Source organism: Oncorhynchus keta, chromosome 11, assembly GCF_023373465.1.
Source record: "Oncorhynchus keta strain PuntledgeMale-10-30-2019 chromosome 11, Oket_V2, whole genome shotgun sequence".
NCBI classification, from domain to species: domain Eukaryota; kingdom Metazoa; phylum Chordata; class Actinopteri; order Salmoniformes; family Salmonidae; genus Oncorhynchus; species Oncorhynchus keta.
Window position 1 is genome coordinate 17,543,485 of NC_068431.1, and position 15,944 is coordinate 17,559,428.

The 15,944-nt window shown below is 40.0% G+C and overlaps 1 protein-coding gene across 20 annotated transcripts in view; it reads left to right on the forward strand.

Annotated features, from left to right (window-relative positions):
* Positions 1-15,944, forward strand: part of LOC118389840 (disks large homolog 2) — a 294,551-nt gene that overhangs the window by 171,806 nt on the left and 106,801 nt on the right. For all 20 annotated transcript variants that reach the window (XR_008147349.1, XM_052529619.1, XM_052529613.1 and 17 more), the window contains one exon: positions 11,308-11,361. Coding sequence is in view for 19 of the 20 variants with exons in the window: in XM_052529619.1 (XP_052385579.1) it covers positions 11,308-11,361 (54 nt within the window). In the remaining variant the exon portion in view is untranslated. The remainder of the gene's footprint in view (positions 1-11,307; positions 11,362-15,944) is intronic.

Below are 15,944 nucleotides of genomic sequence, written 5' to 3' on the forward strand. Positions count from 1 at the left end.
CTAGATGATGTTGAGATCAGGGCTCTGTGGGGGCCATACCATCACCTCCAGGACTCCTTGTTCTTCTTTACACTGAAGATAGTTCTTAATGACTTTCGCTGTATGTTTGGGGTCGTTGTCATGCTGCAGAATACATTTGGGGCCAATCAGATGCCTCCCTAATGGTATTTCATGATGGATAACTATCTGCCTGTACTTCTCAGCATTGAGGAGACCATTCATTCTGACCAAATCCCCAACTCCATTTGCAGAAATGCAGCCCCAAACTTGCAAGGAATCTCCACCATGCTTCACTCTTGCCTGCAGACACTCATTCGTGAACTGCTTTCCAGCCCTTCGGTGAACAAACTGCCTGCTGCTACAGCCAAATATTTCACATTTTGAATAATCAGTCCAGAGCACCTGCTGCCATTTTTCTGCACCCCAGTTCCTGTGTTTTTGTGTTATGGTTGAGTCGCTTGGCCTTGTTTCCAAGTCAGATGTATGGCTTTTTGGCCGCAAGTCTTTCATGAAGGCCACTTCTGACCAGACTTCCGACAGTAGATGGGTGTACCAGGGTCCCGCTGTTTTCTGCCAATTCTGAGCTGATGGCACTGCTGGACGTCTTCCAACTGCGAAGGGAAGTAAGCATGATGTGTCTTTGATCTGCTGTAGTACGTTTCCTTGGCCGACCACTGGGTCTACAGGCCTCAACGTTGCCCGTTTCTTTGTGCTTCTTCAAAAGAGCTTGGACAGCACATCTGGAAACCCCTGTCTGCCTTGACATTTCTGCCTGGGAGAGACCTTGCTGATGCAGTATAACTACCTTGTGTCTTGTTGCTGTGCTCAGTCTTGACTTTTGACAGTAAACTGTCTTCAGCAACCTCACCTTGTTAGATAAGTTTGGCTGTTCCTCACCCAGTTGTATTCCTCCTACACAGCTGTTTGTTAATGATTGTGTTTCAACCTATATATTGAATTGATCATTAGCACCTGTTTGGTATAATTGTTTAATCATACACCTGACTATATGCTACACAATCCCTGACGTTTTGCAAGTGTACCTACAAGAATTGATGCTGTTTTGAAGTCAAAGGGTGGTCACACCAAGTATGGATATGATTTAGAGTTCTGTCCACTCACTTTGCATTTAGTTAATTGAAAAATATAATCTATTAACATGTCTATTTTTGAAAGCATTCTTAATTTACAGCATTTTGTCACACCTGCCTAAAACTTTTGCACTGTATGTAAATAGGATATTTGTTTTTAAATGTTTGTACATATGCTTTGTCATTATGGGGTATTGTGTGTAGTTTTTATTTAATCCATTTAATAGTAAGGCTGTAATGTAACAAAATGTGGGAAAGGTCAAGAGGTCTGAATAATTTCCAAAGGCACTGTAAAACAACTGATGAAAAATACTAAACATTCTTTTGAAGATGTTTAATTTGATTGAAGATATAGAATACACCATTAAAAAAAGGTTACATGCCTCAACTTAAAGTATCTTTTAGAACAATTTTGGGATTCAATGCATTAGGCAGAAATACATGGTTGGAAACACTGGTTGACATTAAACAAATTGTTCACTGGCTGCTATTGATTCAGACTAATGAGACAGGTGTTAAATACACCTATTTCACTTTTGTATGTCAAAAACCGAGTGACCACTGCTTTACATTCTGCCACTGTTTTGAACAGATTAGATAATACTATTTAGAATGAGCAGCCAGCTCATGAACAAACTAGTGCACCAGAGAGAAACAAGCATGCAGATGCAATAAGTGAAAACACATGATCTAACTGGGGATGTCTAACCTAATGTCACAAAGCATGATGCGCTAGCCAATTAACTTTCATTCTGAAATAAATTCATATTTCTGAGTTAGAGCAGATATATAGTAAACCTGGTTTCAAAAACAAATAGAGCAACACCTCCCGGCACAATGCCACTCCCATGTGACCTACTAGTTGTGTGTATGTCCTGACATGTGTAAATGACATATGCACACATGCTACATGTTTTTAAATGTAGGTAAATTATTAAGTCTTTCGTCTAATGTATTGTTATATGTTGGCCCCCGGTTAAAACTAGCTGTCGCCATTGGCGTCGGCAAATGGAGATTCTAACTAAAATCAAATATTAGTTTAGAAGGACTTGAAATTGGCATGGGAGCTAACTAGCAAGCGAGCTACCAGGTTAAAGGTAGAATACTTGTTCATTTGACAGAAAAAAAATCAACCAAACTACAGTACCAGTCAAAAGGGTTTCTTTATTTGTACTATTTTCTACATTGTAGAATAGTGAATACATAAAATCTATGAACACATATGGAATTGTAGTAACCAAAAGTGTCAATCAAAATATATACAGATGAACGTGGTACCTTCAGGCATTTGGAAATTGCTCCCAAGGATGAACCAGACTTGTGGAGGTGTACCATTTTTTTTGTAGGTCTTGGCTGATTTCTTTTGATTTTCCCATGATGTCAAGCAAAGAGGCACTGAGTTTGAAGGTTGGCCTTGAAATACATCCACAGGTACACCTCAAATTGACTCAAATGATGTCAATTAGACTATCAGAAGTTTCTAAAGCCATGACATAATTTTGGGGAATTTTCCAAGCTGTTTAAAGGCAGTGTCAACTTAGTGTATGTAAACTTCTGACCCACTGGAATTGTGATTTGGGTAAGTGAAATAATATGTAAGCAATTGTTGGAAAAATTACTTGTGTCATGCACAAAGCAGATGTCCTACCAGACTTGTCAACAGGAAATTTGTGGAGTGGTTGAAAGAAGAGTTATTGACGCCAACCTAAGTGCATGTAAACTGACTTGAACTGTACATGCAGCTAATAAAAACATGGAAATGTCTGCCCTACCTAAAAATACAACCAATTGCAGCATTACCGCAAAAATGGAAGTGGAAAAAGGAACTTGTCTGTCGGCCCTACATTAAAGAGCATATGGTTAAAGAAAATTGTGATAAATAAAACTGCTATATTTTTAATTTAAGGACCAAAAAAATTGACAGGCGTGCCATATAGATTGCAAAATAGTTGGGAAGAGATTTTAACGGACCGATTCCATGGCACACAGTTAATGAACCTATACGCAAAAGCTTTCAATTTAAAATATTATACAAAATTCTTGCAACCAATAGAATGTCATTTATATAGGAGGATACAACCTTTACAGCTCTGCAGATTTTGCAGCGAAAAGGCAGAATCATTAGATAATTTGTTTTGGTACAGTCCATACGTAGTTTGTTTTTGGTCACAGGTCCAAGAATGGCTGAAGAATTTCAATATTTACCTGGAGCTAACCCTGCTTTGACAGTTGTTATAAAGAGGAGACGAAGGTGCAGCGTGGTAAGCGAACATAACTCTAATTAAAGAGAGACCACTGAACAAAACTAACCGTGAAGCAATATGGCTAGTGCAGACCAGGCAACTGAACATAGAATAACAACCCACAAAATAACCAAGGAATATGGCTACCTAAATATGGTTCCCAATCAGAGACAACGATAAACAGCTGCCTCTGATTGAGAACCAATCTAGGCAACCATAGACATATAAACACCTAGACTAGAAAAACCCCTAGACATACAAAAAACCCTAGACAATACAAAAACTAAACAAACCATCCTTGTCACACCCTGACCTAACCAAATAATAAAGAAAACAAAGATAACTAAGGTCAGGGTGTGACACCTGCAGATAGCACTACTGGGCGATCTGAATGTCATAGTCAATCGATCAATAAAATAACAATACTTTTAGCAAAAAAATGATTTTACATTTACAATCTGTATAAATGTCAAAGGAATTCTACAATTCCTATATGTGTTCATGTGTTTAACCAATTAAATTTAAATCACTGTCTGTTTCTAAGAATTTTAAAGATCCTTATTTGCATAAAATGGACAGAGACCAGTCTACCAAAATTAGCCAATAGCATTTATTCTCGAGAGCGCTGCTCATAGAACCACGTACAACAGTTTATATATCACATATGACGTCATAGGTTTTGAAATGTCTCTCCTCCTCTCGACCAGGACAAAGCAGGTTCAAAAGTTCATGCCAACTCACTAGCGCACATACCTGACACACTATATCTGGATTAACTCCTGAAGTCTCACCATAGTTTATTACCACTTAGCAGACAGTTCCAGATACGGACAACCTGGAGGGACTCTCGCTCTTATTTATCATCACAGAGTTATAGCTGAGTCGGTTCAAACATAGGTTAATGATCCTCTTTGCTTACTTTAGACACAGACATACATTCCTTCTTCCACAATGGTTATCATTTCCAATTACCCCTTATCCTATAAATCAGATATAGTAAAACAGGGTAGAATTCAATTAGTTATAGTTATAGTTAAATGTATACATTGTTTAGCCATTATTCATAAAATTTATAACAATAAACAATGAGAATAGAAAGGTTCTGAACTTTTGTGAAACATCACAGCACAGTTAAAAAATATATGGCAAATAGAAATCCAATATGGATGTTGTTAAGAGATAGATGGGAGGGGTTGAATGGAGCTGAAGGTTGGGACTAATAGCAAGATAAAACATGTAGAACATACAGGGTCTGTAAAATGTATATATGTTCAGAACTTTTGTGAAATAAAAATCAAACCGGATGGACATCAGAAATAGATGGGAGAGGTTGAGGGTAGAGGAAGGACAGGAGTAAAAACAAACCAAATAGAACTATTGTAAAATAGACTGTGTCCATGAAATGTATATAGTACGTATTAGCTGGAAATACAGGCCTAAACATTGTTGTTCACTGGTTTGCTCCAATTGGGGGAGGGGTGGTAGGGTTGGAGGGTAGTAAAGGAAATATATTTATATATTTGTATATATATGTATGTGTATGTATTTGTATGTATGTATTTGTATATGTATGTATTTATATGTATGTATGTATGTATGTATATGTGTGTGTATATATAAATATTTGCCCCAAAAAATATGGGGGATTGGAAGAAGATGCAGACAATTACATTGATGGAAGCTACAATCTATGTGCAATATTAAAGCTGATCTACCCCCTAAAAAATATATATAATACAAATTATAATAATAATAACAATTAGCCATTTCTGAGGGTGGTAACTCTAATGAACTCATCCTCTGGTTTTTGCGACTGTTGTTCTTTTTTTGCTTATTTGACCTGTTCTTGCCATAATATGGACTTGGTCTTTTACCAAATAGGCCTATCCTTTGTATACCAACCCTACCTTGTCACAACACAACTGATTAACTCAAACACACTAAGAAAGAAAGAAATTCCACAAAATAACTTTTAACAAGGCACACCTGTTAATTGAAATTAATTCCAGGTGACTACCTCATGAAGCTGGTTGAGAGAATGCCAAGAGTATGCAAAGCTGTCATCAATGCAAAGGGCTGAAGAAGACTTTGAAGAAACTCAAATATTGTTTAACACTTTTTTGGTTAATACATGATTCCATATGTGTTATTTTATAGTCTTGATTTCTTCACTAACTGTTCTGATTATTTATTTACAAGTTCATTACAATTAGCTTTTTGCTTTAGCGCAATCTGTACCTGATAGAGCAGATCTAGTCTCACGTGTGGAAGCTAGCCATCTGGCGCTGAGAGACTCACTGGGATGGAGACAAGAGCAGACCCAGAAGATCTGACTGAACATTTGAGTGCCCCAGGACGGTCTCTTTACCTTGTGCTGTGACAATTTATGTTATGAAATCCTGCAATTTCAATGGGGCAGTTCCCCCTCATAGAAAATAGATGGCAAAACAATCCAAGCAATGTTGGCACATTCTATGCAAAGTCACTGAGTGGCAGAGAAGTACATTGCATTTGGAAATTATTCAGACTCCTTCACCTTTTCCACATTTTGATACGTTTACGTTTAAATCAACATTTTCCTCATCAATTTACACACAATAACCCATAATGACAAAGCAAAACAGTTTTTTTGAAATGTTAGCAAATTTCTTTGCCACTGCCTATGAATGTTAAAATGTGACACACACACACACACACACACACACACACACACACACACACACACACACACACACACACACACACACACACACACACACACACACACACACACACACATGCACCCTGATCTGTCTACCAGATCCAAACAATTTGCCTTTGTGAAACATCGTGGAGCTTCAGTTGATGGAAACCCAGCTAGCAATGAGAAATCGGCACGGAAGCGGCCCTCTTCCGGGGGCCGGAACTGATTGAATCGGCCTGGAATCAAAATGAATGACTGCCAAGTACATCAGACCGTTTCCGTCTACCGGAATACAGCTGACTTTGCCAGCATCTTACCAGAATGCCCCCAGAAGCGGCCCGATGCAAATTGAAATAAATGTTTTACCCGATTTAGTCATTTTAAATATTACTATTATACATTCAAATTATACCCATCCACAGAATTATTTATATATATATATATATTTTTTTAACCCCCTTTTTTTCATGTCCAATTGTCTTGTCTCATCGCTGCAACTCCTGTACAGCCTCGGGAGAGGTGAAGGTCGAAAACCTTGCGTCCTTCCGAAACACAACCCTGCCAAGTCGCACTGCTTTTTGACACAATGCATGTTTAACCCAGCAACCATGTCAGCATGCATGCGCCTGGCCCGCCACAGGAGTGGCACTACAGTGCGATGGGATAAGGACATCCTGGCCCTCCGAACCCTCCCCTAACCCGGACGACGCTGGGCCAATTGTGCGTCTCCTGATCAGTCTCCTGGTTGTGGCCGGCACGGATATCGAACCAGCATCTGTAGCAACACAGTTTGAAACACTACGATGCAGTGTCTTAGACTGCTGCGCCACTCGGGAGGCCCCATCCACAACATTTTTAATGCTTATGTCATGGATCCCCCCGGAACATTCATTATGCACACCTGTCCCATATTCCCACTGATTAGTACTTGTATAAGTGTGCCGTTTGGTTTCTGAGGTACTCCTCGCTCTTTTGTTTTGGGATTCTACCCTGTGTGTTTTGTTACATATTTCTTTGGTCTTCATCCCCGTGCCCTTACACGACATGATTTGGGGTATAATAAAAAGCCCTATTACGCATTCCTGCGCCTGTCTCCCGAATCATTGTTACCAACTTGACAGCTTAGTATTTGCCCTGCACAATGTATCAAAATACTAAAATACTACTTAAACAGGACTCTTAAATAATTTAATTTAAATGTTAATTACATTTTTGGATCACAGAAACAATGAGGAAATATGGGAAATAAATAAATTAATGTTAATTATATAAAGCAGCCCGTGTAATCATCTGATAGATAGATACATTTGGGCCAGATAACTCACACCGGAATCGGCCCGAGCTCAATCCCCGCATCCTAGCCATAAGTAATACTGCCAAAGGCGGCCCAGACTCTGGCCACATGACGTCGACCGAGTCTGACTCTCAGCCGAGTGCCTGGACTCTCAGCCGGAATCGGCCCAGATCCACTGTGCTAGCTGGGAACATCTTAAGGGTTTGACGGAATTCTTACCCGCTTCCTTTAAAAATGGCCCAAACAACGTTCTTCTATAGCATATTTTTATAGCATATTTTATTAACTGCATTGGCACTCTGGTTATTGGCAGCGGGCCATCTAGACTGTTCAAACTGACAAGGAACATTGATGAATGTGAAAACGTCTTACTTTTCGTATGTTTTAACTTCTCAGCAAATTAAAGGCCTTAGTTAGAAAGGCTAAAATACACTTAATTGGAAAGGCTATTGGGTGTTAATTGTGTAGCAATGAAATATCTTAGAATTATCTGTTCGCAGAAGACTTGCAAATATTCGTATATCTCACCTGGATGGAAGCTGTATCGTGAGTTATCAGTCCACTCTATTTACTTACATTTACATTTACATTTAAGTCATTTAGCAGACGCTCTTATCCAGAGCGACTTACAAATTGGTGCATTCACCTTATGACATCCAGTAGAAAAGTCACTTTACAATAGTGCATCTAAATCTTAAAGGGGGGGGGGGGGTGAGAAGGATTACTTATCCTATCCTAGGTATTCCTTAAAGAGGTGGGGTTTCAGGTGTCTCCTGACACTTCACATGCCATAAACCGTTCTGTGGGCATTGTTTACTGTTATTATGGATTATTATTATTAGAGGCCTGCACATTTAGCGTTGTCGTGTCTTTACTATCATTAACTGAAGACTGATAGTTTTTATCAAAGATTCTCTGTAATTAGTTACAGGGTAATCAACTGATTAATCACGTAACTAATTAACTAGGAAGTCGGGGCACCAAGGAAAAATATTCAGATTACAAAGTTATCATTTCCTAAAATAACTTTTCAGATATTTTATCTGATCAATTAGTCTTCGAATTAATGAATTATTTACTTTACCTCACGTTAGTCTCATTCCAAACGTCGTAAATTGTTGGTCATCTGCACGAACCCAGTCTTCACTATGAGTCATCCATACATCAATTGTCTTAAATCATTTATTTATTTCTAACTAATAAGTAATTCACAGAAATGCATAAACAAACAAACAAACAAGGTAAATGTGGTTACATGAAATGATAGGAGAATGTGCCCTAGTGGGCTAAACCGGCATGGTGGCTTGTTAGACAAAAGGGGGAGTGGGGGTCGACTAAGAAGTCACTACAGTTAATGATTATAACAATTAAAATGCTAATCCTTTACACATGAACGCTCACTCATTCGGGAACAATTGCAATCAATATATATATTTACACTCAGTGTGTCGTGTTGATCGCTGGTGAAAAGTTTGTGTCTTTTGTAGAATTGTCCATAGAATGGATGTTTCGGCGGTTGTCGTTCTTCGCGTTCAATGATACCAAATTCCTAGCTGCAGACTAGTAATCAATATCAAAGACTTGTTCTTATTCTGTCAGTATCGATAGTCTAAGAGGTTAACCACGTGGTATGGTTAAAAGATTCAGCAATGGTCTACAACCTTTAGCCATCTTGTAATTGAGTTAAGCTTGGTCTGCTGATCGAAAACCCGAGTGGGGTTTTTATTGGGAATGGCAGAAAAGGCTGTCCCAGGATGTCTGACCCTAACTGGGCTCAGAGGCGGTCCTCTGATTTTGTTCAAATCAAAAGGGAATTGTATTTTTCTTCATTAAACAGTCCAAAATCATATTACATAATTGTACAAACAGTATCATACTCACTCATTCATCTTATACAACAATTAGATGTAAACCTCATATCTGAGGCTATTATATAAACAGCGTTATGGTAATGTGGCCACACCGTCTCCCACAAGCTTCCCAAGTTGTGACAAACGGACCAGTTTGTAGCTGAATTCTTCACCGTTCTTTTAGACTTTCTCCGGAACATGACATTTGTTCGTACCTCAAGTTCTGTGAGGTGGAAGGATTTCCTTTGTTCTCCATGAAAAACTACTCTCTATAACTGTGTCCATGAGGTCTTCTCAGGAATTTACAACCTCTGACCACAGCAGCCTAGTTGAAGGAGTCAAGGGGGAGGCAGGGAGAGGGGGATGGGCTTGCTATAACCAAAGAGGCCAACGTCATGACAGAATGCATAATACTCTATGCCTTCAGAAAGTATTTACACCCCTTGACTTTTTCCAAAATTTTTTGCGTTTCAGCCTGAATTTTGTATTAATTCCATTTAGATTTTTTTTGTCACTGGCCTACACACAATACCCCATAATGTAGAAGTGAAATTTTGTTTTTTGAATTATTCACAAATTAATTTAAAAAATGAAAGGCTTGAGTCAATTAGTATTCAAACCCTTTGTATGGCAAGCCTAAATAAGTTAATGAGTAGAAATGTGCTTAACAAGTCACATAATAATTTGCATGGACTCACTCTGTGTGCAATAATAGTGGTTAACATGATTGACTGCCTTATCTATGTACCCCACACATACAATGATCTGTACTGTCAATTTATTGAGTAGTGAATTTCAAACACAGATTCAACCACAAGACTAGGGAGGTTTTCCAATGCCTTGCAAAGAAGGGCACCTATTGGTAGATGGGTAAAAATACAAAATAAAGCAGACATTGAATATCCCTTTGAGCAGGAAGTTATTAATTACACTTTGGATGGTGAATCAATACACCCAATATTGATACAGGCGTCCTCCCTAACTCGGTTCCCGGAGAGGAAGGAAACCACTCAGGGACTGCCTGTACAGAATAACATTTTTCCAAAACATGCATCCTATTTGCAACAAGGCAAAGGCAAAAAGTTTTTTTTTTTAAATATTGTCACATACACCAGATAGGTGCAGTTTTACAGGAGCAGCCATAGTAGTACGGTGCACCTGGAGCAAATTAGGGTTAAGTGCCTTGCACAAAGACACATAGACAGATTTTTCATCTTGTCGGCTTAGGTATTTGAACCAGCGACTTATCGATTACTGGCCTAACGTTTTAACCGCTAGGCTAAAATTATACTGCAAAAATGAGGCAAAACAATTCACTTTTTGTCCTGAATCCAATACAACGCATTACTGAGTACCACTCTTCATATTCTCAAGCATAGTGGTGACTGCATCATGTTACTTGTATGCTTGTAATCGTTAAGGACTGGGGAGTTTTTCCGGATAAAAAAAGAAATGGAATGAAGTTCAGTCTGCTGGTTCAGTCTGCTCTCCACCAGACACTGGGAGAAGAATTTCCCCTTCAGCAGGACAATAACCTAAAACACAAGGCCAAATCTACACTGCAGTTGCTTACCAAGAATGTGAGTGGCCAGTTTGGACTCTAATCTGCTTGAAAATCAATGACAAGACCTGAAAATGGTCGTCCAGCAATGACCAACAACCAATTTTACAGTGCTTGAAGCATTTTGAAAAGAATAATAGGCACATATTTCACAATCCAGATGTGGAAAGCTCTTAATAGCTTACCCATAAAGACTCAAAGCTGTAATCGCTGCCAAAGCTGCTTCTACAAAGTATCGACTCAGGTGTGTGAATACTTACGTAAATTAGTTATTTTCAATAAATTAGCAAATATTTCTAAAAACATGTTTTCACTTTGACATTATAGGGTATTGTGTGTAGAAAAAATATTTAATCCATTTTGAATTTAGGCTGAGTCAAGGGGTATGAATAGTTTCTGAAGGCACTGTATTCTGGGATGGTTTAGCATTTGTAAGACGGCTCTTGAATTCCTCATGATACAGGGTGAAGTCACCACATGATCCAGGGGCTGTCCCCTGGATCCATTTATAGAAAGTAGGACACTAGTGGGTTTAGGCATCTCTTGCTGTTTCTTATCCTCTTCCTCACTCTCTCTCTTTTTCAGGCGAGTCCCGCTCCAATAATTATCAACACCGACACTCTGGAGAGCGTACCTTACGTGAGTTCCTTTTTATGCTTCGCCCCATTTTTTATGTTGCATTTGATTATATTTTGGCAAATCGTTTAGTTATGTTTATAAGCACAAACAACATATATTTCCCTGCATACTCACTTTAAGTAGTCTTTATTAGCCATATGAGAGGGGAATTATGTTTTGAGGACAGATTTGTCAAAGGACACAATGTTATATTCTTAAATATTTATCTGAAACACAATATACAGTATATGGGTAAAACAAATAAGGCCACTGTTGTGAATTATTGATAGTTTTTATAAATCAAACACCAACACAGGACCACTGATTTGTACAGCCCAAAAGCCTGCATTTTGGTTTGGCATCAGAACTTTTCTTTTATGTATTATTGATGCCTTCTCTTTGTTAGCACTGGGATTCTGGTGGGACGAAGTGCTTCAAAAGCCATTTGGACACAATTTGGAGTGAGCTGGTAAATGAATGAGCAAGATTTAGGGTGAAAGTAAAGTAAGGTGCTGTATGAAATGCAATCTGTTGTAGTAGAGGAAGGGAATGTCATGGGAGGATGTTTTTAAACATAATTAGAAGCTATAAAGCGACTTGTTTAGTGACACGTAGCCGGTCCAGTCAGCTACACTATATACAAACAGTAGCATCTTCTTGATGACTCTGTCCTTCAAGAAAGCTGCAGCAAATTACATTTTAACATAATGAACAGAGCAGAGAACTCATCACTGTAATGGAAGACAGTTGCATAATACAAAGCCTGGAAGAAGCATGTTATTTCCTCATGATGCTAATCACATTTTGTCCTCGACTGTTTCCAATAAATGTCAGTAAACATCCTTGGAAATGCCACTTTGTTTCTGAATGACCTGCCAAAAGTTGTTTACTATTTCACTGCTTTGCCTCTTAGCTCATTCACTGCCTGTTCTAGACAAAAAATATTGAAGATTCCAGAAGAGCACCATTCTCAATTATATAGCCATGACTTCCATCCCCCGTGTCCACATTGTGTTTGTGACCAGATTTATTGGTCACAAGCTTGTCAGTGTTATTATTAAGCAATAAGGCACGGGAGGGGGGTGGGGGGTGGTTTATGGCCAATATATCACGGCTAAGGGCTGTTCATAAGCACAGCGCAACACAGAGTATATTGGCCAGATATCACACCCCCAAGAATATTGGCCATATATCACACCCCCAAATTGCCTTATTGCTATTATAAACTGGCTGCCAATGTAATAAGAGCAGTGAAAATACATGTTTGTCATACCCGTGATATATGGTCTGATATACCACGGTTGTCAGCCAATCAGTATTAAGAGCTCGAGCCACCCAGTTTGTAATTGCATTTCACTGTTCCAAAGAAGCTGAAAGATCTGTAATAGAGATTGTTTTACCCATATAGCTTATATTGTGATTCAGATAAATATTCAAGAATATAACATTGTGTCCATTGACAAATCCGTCCTCAAAACATAATTCCCCTCTCATATGGCTAATAAAGACTACTTAAAGTGAGTACACAGGGCGGCAGGTTAGTGGTTAGAGCGTTGGACTAGTAACCGGAAGGTTGCAAGTTCAAACCCCCGAGCTGACAAGGTACAAATCTGTTGTCTTACCCCTGAACAGGCAGTTAACCCACTGTTCCTAGGCCGTCATTGAAAATAAGAATGTGTTCTTAACTGACTTGCCTAGTAAAATGAAAATTTAAAAAATTACTCACAGCATCAAGGTGGTCCTGTATCACTCAGTTGATAGAGCATGGAGTTGCAATGGTTTTGGTTCCTGCTGGGGCCACCAATACAAAAATAATGTATGGATGCTCTACTGTAAGTCACTTAGGATAAAAGCATCTCCTAAATGGCATATATTATTATTATATTGCTATTGTTACCCATCCATCTCTAACTCGACCTAAGCCGTATCATTTCACAAACCCTGAAGTCATCAACACTCATATAGGTAATTTGAAAGAAATTATGTTTGAAGGATGCTCAATGCAAATAGGTCAAATGGTATATAATTGTACATCCAACATGAAGTATTCTGAGGTGATTCTCAGCACATAATGTTCTTCCCCTTTGTGGATACTTAAATAAGAAGAAACTGCAAAGCATACATCATCACACAGGAAGTTTCCTCCAAAGCTGCGTGGCCTGCATTCTCCGGTCAGAAGTGCAGGGTAAGGGGAGGCAGAGCGGGCATCACTGAATCCTCTCTATTTCCTGTAGGTGGCAGGGCCTGGATAGCACAAAAGTGATGAATTTCCCTGGAAAACCAGGTGTTAACTCTAGATTTCCCTCTGCAGACCGTGCTTCCCTTCTCCCTCTGCAGACCGTGTTTCCCTTCTCCCTCTGCAGACCGTGTTTCCCTTCTCCCTCTGCAGACCGTGCTTCCCTTTTCCCTCTGCAGACCATGCTTCTCTTCTCCCTCTGCAGATCGTGCTTCTTTAAAGGGGCAATTTGGCATTGGTACATCCATTTTTTGACTTTTAATGTAATACTGTATACATACTTCATGGTCTGTTGTCCTATGTTTCATGGTCTGTTTTCTGGAATTCCTTGTTCTGTCATCCTGACTTTCATATTCTGTTGTCCTGAGTTCCTTGGTCTGTGGTCCTGACTTTCGTGGTCTGTCGTCCTGTATTTCCTGGTCTATCGTCCTGACTTTCATGTTCTGTCATCCTGAGTTTCATATTCTGTTGTCCGGAATTCCTTGGTCTGTCGTCCTGACTTTCATGCTCTGTCGTCCTGACTTTCATGGTCTGTTGTCCTGAATTCCTTAGTCTTTCGTCCTGACTTTCATGGTCGGTCATCCTGACTTTCATGGCCTGTTGTTCTGACTTTCATGGTCTGTCGTCCTGACTTTCATGGTCTGTTGTCCTGAGTTGCATGGTCTGTTGTCCTGAGTTTCATGGCCTGTTGTCATGACTATCATGGTCGGTCATCCTGGCTTTCATGGCCTGTTGTTCTGACTTTCATGGTCTGTCGTCCTGAATTTCCTGGCCTGTTGTCCTGAATTCCTTGGTCTTTCGTCCTGACTTTCATGGTCGGTCATCCTGACTTTCATGGCCTGTTGTCCTGACTTTCATGGTCTGTCATCCTGACTTTCATGGCCTGTTGTCCTGACTTTCATGGTCTGTTGTCCTGACTTTCATGGCCAGTTGTCTTCAGTTTCAAGGAATAGTGTCCTGACTTTCATGGCCAGTTGTTCTGAGTTTCATGGTCTGTTGTCCTGAGTTTCATGGTCTGTCGTCCTGACTTTCATGGTCTGTCATCCTGACTTTCATGGCCTGTTGTTCTGACTTTCATGGTCGGTCATCCTGACTTTCATGGCCTGTTGTCCTGACTTTCATGGTCTGTCATCCTGACTTTCATGGCCTGTTGTCCTGACTTTCATGGTCTGTTGTCCTGAGTTGCATGGTCTGTTGTCCTGAGTTCCTTGGTCTGTCATCTTGACTTTCATGGCCTGTCATCCTGACTTTCATGGTCTGTCATCCTGAATGTCATGGTCTGTCGTCCTGAGTTTCATGGTCTGTCATCCTGACTTTCATGGTCTGTCGTCCTAACTTTCATGGTCTGTTGTCCGGAATTCCTTGGTCTTTCGTCCTGACTTTCATGGTCGGTCATCCTGACTTTCATGGCCTGTTGTTCTGACTTTCATGGTCTGTCGTCCTGAATTTCCTGGCCTGTTGTTCTGACTTTCATGGTCTGTCGTCCTGACTTTCATGGTCTGTTGTCCTGAGTTGCATGGTCTGTTGTCCTGAGTTTCATGGCCTGTTATCATGGTCGGTCATCCTGGCTTTCATGGCCTGTTGTTCTGACTTTCATGGTCTGTCGTCCTGAATTTCCTGGCCTGTTGTCCTGAATGGTCTTTCGTCCTGACTTTCATGGCCTTTTGTCCTGACTTTCATGGTCTGTCATCCTGACTTTCATGGCCTGTTGTTCTGACTTTCATGGTCTGTCATCCTGACTTTCATGGCCTGTTGTTCTGACTTTCATGGTCGGTCATCCTGACTTTCATGGCCTGTTGTCCTGACTTTCATGGTCTGTCATCCTGACTTTCATGGCCTGTTGTCGTCCTGACTTTCATGGTCTGTTGTCCTGACTTTCATGGCCAGTTGTCTTCAGTTTCAAGGAATAGTGTCCTGACTTTCATGGCCAGTTTTCTTCAGTTTCAAGGAATAGTGTCCTGACTTTCATGGCCAGTTGTTCTGAGTTTCATGGTCTGTTGTCTGAGTTTCATGGTCTGTCGTCCTGACTTTCATGGTCTGTCATCCTGAGTTTCATATTCTGTTGTCCGGAATTCCTTGGTCTGTCGTCCTGCCTTTCATGCTCTGTCGTCCTGACTTTCATGCTCTGTTTTCCTGAGTTGCATGGTCTGTTGTCCTGAGTTCCTTGGTCTGTCATCTTGACTTTCATGGCCTGTCGTCCTGACTTTCATGGTCTGTCGTCCTGAATGTCATGGTCTGTCGTCCTGAGTTTAATGGTCTGTCGTCCTGACTTTCATGGTCTGTCGTCCTAACTTTCATGGTCTGTTGTCCGGAATTACTCAGTCTGTCGTCTTGACTTTCATGGTCTGTCGTCCTGACTTTCATGGTC